Source organism: Sinocyclocheilus rhinocerous, unplaced genomic scaffold (assembly GCF_001515625.1).
Source record: "Sinocyclocheilus rhinocerous isolate Xijiao unplaced genomic scaffold, SAMN03320098_v1.1 scaffold75, whole genome shotgun sequence".
NCBI classification, from domain to species: Eukaryota; Metazoa; Chordata; class Actinopteri; order Cypriniformes; family Cyprinidae; genus Sinocyclocheilus; species Sinocyclocheilus rhinocerous.
Window position 1 is genome coordinate 1837714 of NW_015632455.1, and position 6294 is coordinate 1844007.

Consider the following 6294-nt stretch of genomic DNA (forward strand, 5'->3'; position numbering starts at 1 on the left):
GCAAGCCCGCCGGCCGCTCCTTCGTCGAATCCGCCGGCCACCGCTCACTCTAGCCCCGCCGGCCTGAAAGAGAAACTACTTGGCCTTCCAAAAGAGGACACAACTAAAAATCAATGGTTAAGTTGTATTTACAACACTGTTCCAGAACAGTTCAACCCAAATATTCAGATGTGTGCAGCACATTTTATGGAGGACTGTTTACTGATCCTGGAAGAGTAACGTTAGACTAAAATGCCGGCAGTTCTGACTCACGAAAGTACGTTTTCATTTAAAGGATTTGCCACTGATGGCATGAAGCTGGAGACTACAGGCTGTCATTGAGGCTAAGGGTTGCCCGACAAGTATTCATAGTTGTGTAAATACTGTCATACTAACAGCTGTCTGATTTTTGGTTGATTGTAATCTATTACATACCTTTCTATCAGAATTATCTAGCATTATCAAGATGAATTTGTTCTGACACAGTGTAACTCTGAGTTCTTGTCATATTTTATTACCATTTTCTAAACTATAGCGAGTAAACTGTGATAATGTGAGAAATGTTGAAGGTGTCTGAATACATTTTGGTTTGACTGTATCTATTTGATAAATGAAGTTAACCAACTAACATTATACATACCCTTTTGGTTTCTGTACCCAATATTTAAAAAATGTACAAATGCAATAAAAATATTGGTATCGGTACTCGGTATCGGCAAGTACCAAAAATAAAAGTATCGGTATCGGGCGAGTACTGGAAAAAGTGGTATCGGTGCATCCCTAATTATTTTACCTGAATCTTTGCTCTTTTAAACTTATTATCATTATATTGTAATAATGTAATCTTTTTTTTATCAACCTAAGTGATAATTTGTGCCAGAACTTATAATTAAGTTGAGGTTTCCAAAGTTTAATGTTTAAAATTTTTTTTTTGTCACATTATTTTCTGGTCAATGCAGCCCTTGAATACATTTTATTTAATCTAAATCCTCTTGCTCTTTTCTATGAAACAGAAAGCAATTATTTGAAACTGAAATAACATTTCATTATATATAATGTATTTTTCATCAAATAAATGCAGCCTTGGTGAGCATAACTTCTTTCAAAAACATCCTATGATCTAGCATTAGTCATTTTTAACAATTTTAGCTATAGTTAATCGAAGTCAATAAAGTTTTAGTCCCTGTTTTATTCACTCGTGCTCGTGACTCTATAGCTCCGCCCACGGCACGTCTCCAGCAGCTTGACTGTTTTCGGAGAGAAGCGTAAAGCTGTAGCTGTCTTTTATAAATCTGATAAAACTCGGAGATCTGAAGGATGCAATACTACTCTATAGGTACTCAAGATTAACATGAGATTGGCAGAAACTGTGTGTGTAATGTCTGCTTTAAATGTCATGTAAGGAATTTTGTTAGAGTACCCTACACAAATTAACTTAAAATGCCAATACCTAATTTAACTTCTTTCCTCTTTCCTGTCTGTGTGTGTGTGTGTGTGTGTGTGTGTGTGTGTGTGTGTTGATGTCCAGGGCGTATTCTGGACCTGAAGACGGGGACGGTGAAGAAGGAAGGACAGCAGTCCTCTATGAGAATGTGTATGGGCTCCAGACGTTCCTTCATCTGCAGAATGAGGTACAGTCCATGCTCTCCGTGAGCTCACCGATCTCATGATCACAGGTGTGGTGTGGTGATTAAAGTCCCCATGAAATCAAAATTAAAGTTTTTTTGGGTGTTAAGGGAACGATTCAGATAGTGTAAATATGCTTTCGATTTGGGCAAATGAGGTCTGGTTTCACGTTGTCACGCGAACCGCAGCAGCGCGCACAGTCTGATCCGGACTTTGGCTCCGGTCCAGAGACGTGATCGCTCGGAGCGGATCATATGCACGAGTCGGCATATATTAAACGCTTTTAAAACTACACAGCCTCAGCATGATTATGATCACTATTTTGTTTTACTAAGAGTTTCATATTGAATCTAGGGGGTAATCTATTAGACTGTGGCTGTCAAATGCGGCTTTACCGAGCTCAACGGCTCTGACCTGTGCAGATATAAACAAAACGCTGTTGGCTAATTTAAAAAGGGGGCGGGGCTGCTCGATATGTCCCGCCCTGTCTTCCTGTTTCAGTTGAAATTACGTCACCACATAGAATAACGCTGCGTGTTTCAAGGCACTTTAGGGGACCTTTAACGATCAGGACTGCTAATGAAAGGTTGCAAGTTCAATTCCCAATAGAAAAACGAGCCTTGAACCATCAGCATGTCCATTTTTTAGATATTGGCATACCATAGTCTTTGCATATGGAGGCCATTCAGGTCCAATTTAATCAGATTTTGAGATCTTATGTCACTCTCAAAAAATGTATTGCACTGTATGATGTTTAAAAAGGTTCGTATTTAGGTGAGCTGATTGACATTATCACTACTTATAAATAAATTCACACCTATATGTTTATTAACTAATTGCACAAAAGTGTAGAAATCCCTGTCAATCTGAGTCTCTGCATCTTTCTGTCTTCATTATGATCCTTTTATGAAATATTTAGTCTTTTATTCTGACCATGACAATATAATTTTACTGTTTGATTTTTAAAGCCTGCATGAACTTTCAAGACAACAAAATGCAATACTAATAATTGGATTTTTTAGCAATGAGGCGAACAGAAACTTGATGATTGTTGTTGCTGAACATTCCTGTCCTTCCCCGCAGTATGTTTAAAAGGTGTTTTCATTCATAATGTTGTTTGGTCTATATTTAACACCAGAGGACAACATGCACTTCCCGAATTTGATTTGAATGTCCGTGCCAGTTTAAGTCACAAACCATGGCGAGCAAATTCCAACATAATGCATGATTAAGCCGCATATGTTTTTGTGCTTCCTTCAGCACTTAAATATGAGAGTTAGCGACTGTGTTCATGTTTAATGTTTTCTATTTGTGGCTCTTTGACAGATTGAAACCACATGCTAGCGGATGAGCGCATCTGTTGAGTGTGTGTTAAAACGCTTGAGATAAACAGAACCCCTAAATAGCATGAGCGTCATTTTTAAAAGTTCTTACACAATGCATTAACGCTATTAGACATCATGACTCAACTCTGAAGGATGCTTACTTGCTTGTTGCGATCCAAAAAAGTACATGCTGTTTCAGAGGTGGAAAGTAACAAATTACATTTACTCGCGTTACTGTAATTGAATAGCTTTTTTGTGTACTTCTACTTTTTAAAGTAATTTTTAAAATCTGTAATTTTACTTTTACTTAAGTATATTTTGTTTGAAGTATTGTACTTCGCTACATTTTAAAACACATTAATTACTGAGTAAAAAAGAAAATCGCTCCGTGCCGTGAAGTCTAGTAGATAGACTAGTGCGCGCACGCATTTAGAGTGCGTTCTTTCACTGCGTGATTCAGTCTGTTAAAATGCATTTAGAATGATCACAAAATTGAAGATATAGGGGAAGAAAATTTATATATTTATATCATTTCATATAGTAAATCAGTATCACACGAAGAGTGCCGTTTTTTTCTCCAAAAATCAGCATGATTACATATAGATTTTTTTACAACAGTTCAATAAACAAGAAGTTAATTAAAAGACTTGCGTTTTAGACACCATATTGCCTGTTTTTGCTCTATTTCAACAACAAAAATAATTCCAAACACAGCCACAGCAGAGTTTTGCATCTCTGAGCAACATGACGGTGTTTCGTTCCTGAATGAATAACTCCTTTAAATGATTCGATTCAATCACAATGACTCACTTATTAACAGTGACTTGCTGACATCTACTAGCGGTTTTAATTTCACATTTAAAGTATCTTTTTATTTATTTTTTTATTTTTTATAATTTAAATTGAATATTCAACATTTTATGTCTTATATATCAAAACATTATTTCTGCATTTGTAACTCCTGCAGAGTTTAGTTCCAACCCTGCTCGAACACATAGGCTACCATGTAGTTTTCTAATAAGCCTAAATGATTAGAGTAGCTGGATCAAATGTGTTTAATTAGGGTTATATCTAAACTGTGCAGGGCTGTGGCCCTCCAGGAACTGACACCCTTGGCCTATCCCATTTTTGCCTGCCTCCCCACTGTTAAAATGTAACTAAGTAATTTTTACTCTGAGTAAATTTTAAATGAGCTACTTTTTACTTTTACTTGAGTAGATTTTTAGACTGGTACTTTTAGTTGTACTTAAGTAAAATTTCATTAATGTAATGGTGCTTTTACTTGTGTAGAATATTTTCGTACTCTTTCCACCTCTGTGCTGTTTACTTGCATACCTTGCATTCATGAACACTGGACAACCTATTTGACAAAGACCCGAGGGACGACAGACTGTCTTGCCAGGTTGAATGGAAGTGATTTTGGGAGATAAACAGCTCAAGTTGGAACAGATGTGAACTATTTTACCCCTCAACAGGGTCAGAGATTTCAGGTCACTCGTATAGTCTTTACTGTCTTTACTAGCTGGATTCAAATGATAACAGCTATATATAGTCATAACATGGTAACTAGAATATTAGATATCATCAGTGCTTGTGCTATGAATAATTATTATTTATTTTATTATTAGTTGTAAAAATCACTTTTTGTTTTGAGTTAAAAAAAAAAATAGTATTCTTGTATTTGTCTGTCAAAATGACTGACAACATTTTGAATTGTCAATTATTTATTTATTTGTGTTTGTTTCTTTAGTTAGTTATTGTTAAACTATTTTCTAGCTATGCAACCTCTGAGTACATATTATTCAATCCAAATCTACTTTGCTGATTGTGCCACAAAAATTTAATAAATGATTTTTTTTATTAACATAAAAATGATAAAATCTGTGATAATTTGTGCCATAACTTAAAATAATTAAGTTGTTGAGGTTTAAAGTGTAACAAAAAAATTGAATTGTTTTTTAATAGTATTCTTGTATTTGTCTGTCAAAATGACTGACAACATTTTGAATAGTCAATTATTTATTTGTTTAGTATTTTCTAGCTATGCAGCCTCTGAGTGCATATTATTTAATCCGAATCATCTTTGCTGATTGTGCCACAAAAATTTGATAAATTATTGTTTTTTTATTATTATCAACATAAAAATGATACAATATTTTTTTATTAAAATAAGTGATAATTTACTGTATGCTATAACTTAAAATAATTAAGTTGTTGAGGTCTAAAGTTAATTTTTTGTTGTTGAATTGTCAGTATTTTCTTTAAAAATAAATAAATAAATGAATTTATTTTTAGTTAACACGGCCTCTGAGTACAAATTATTTTAAATGAATCTTTGCTCTTTAAAAATTTTTTGCATTGTTTTTGTAATAATGCAATTTTTTTTTTATTAACCTAAGTGATTATTTGTGCCATAAAAGTCAAGGTTTCCAAAGTTAAATGTTTAACAAAAAAATTAATTTGTCAGTATTTCCTTTTTTGTTGTTGTTGTTTTTGCTACATCATTTTACAGATAATGCAGCCCTTGAAATACATTTAATCTGAATCTTCTTTGCTCTTTTAGTAATTTTAATCATTTTATTATCATAAATAACCTAATGTAATTAATTTGAGGTTTCCAAACTTTAATGTTTAACAAAAATGTACATGTATTCGTAGTCTTATCCATTTATGGTGAGAATTTAATGGTTTTCAAATGTTTTTTAGGTGTGGCAGTGCTCCACTGGATCATATCTCACTGAATCGGTTGTCCAGCATGAGAAAGAGATACAGGTATGAATCTTTTTTTCAGTTTTCAGATTTCAAATTTGTACCCAATTCTGCAGTTATTCAACCCCAATCTATTAACCAAACATCCTGTAATTCATTGCTAATTCATTTGTAATATACACTTACAATCAAACCCATTAAAAACTAAAACAAAACAAAACAAAAAAAGTACCCTGTGAACATGTTTTGTCAGGTAATCTAAAAGTCTGCTTGATGTGCTAACATCTAAATGAACTAGTTTGTTTTAAGTCAAAAGTATTTAATCTGACTGAATAAACCTGATTACATTAGGAATTACTTTACAATAAACAATTACTGAAATAACAACTGCATGCTTCACATTTTAGAGTCTGTTTTTTGTTTTTGAACATGGTATAATGGTAAGTCTTGAAACAATGAAAGTATAGCAGCACACAGTTTATTAAAGGGGTCCTATGATGCTTTTTCACTTTTTACATTTAAGTCAGTGTGTAGTGTGTATGTTTGGGCATAAAAAAGATCTTCAAAGTTACAAATCTCAAAGTCCACTCCAAAGGAAGATATTTCGTTTTTTTTTAAATCCCTTTTCAAGAACTACAACGAACGGCTCGCTTGG

The 6294-nt window shown here is 33.7% G+C and overlaps 1 protein-coding gene across 5 annotated transcripts in view; it reads left to right on the forward strand.

Annotated features, from left to right (window-relative positions):
- The window catches only part of LOC107742312 (aryl hydrocarbon receptor nuclear translocator 2), a 95120-nt gene that overhangs the window by 35036 nt on the left and 53790 nt on the right, over nucleotides 1–6294 (forward strand). For all 5 annotated transcript variants that reach the window (XM_016555232.1, XM_016555233.1, XM_016555234.1 and 2 more), the window contains 2 exons: nucleotides 1508–1610; nucleotides 5637–5702. In XM_016555232.1, the coding sequence (XP_016410718.1) occupies nucleotides 1508–1610; nucleotides 5637–5702 (169 nt within the window). The remainder of the gene's footprint in view (nucleotides 1–1507; nucleotides 1611–5636; nucleotides 5703–6294) is intronic.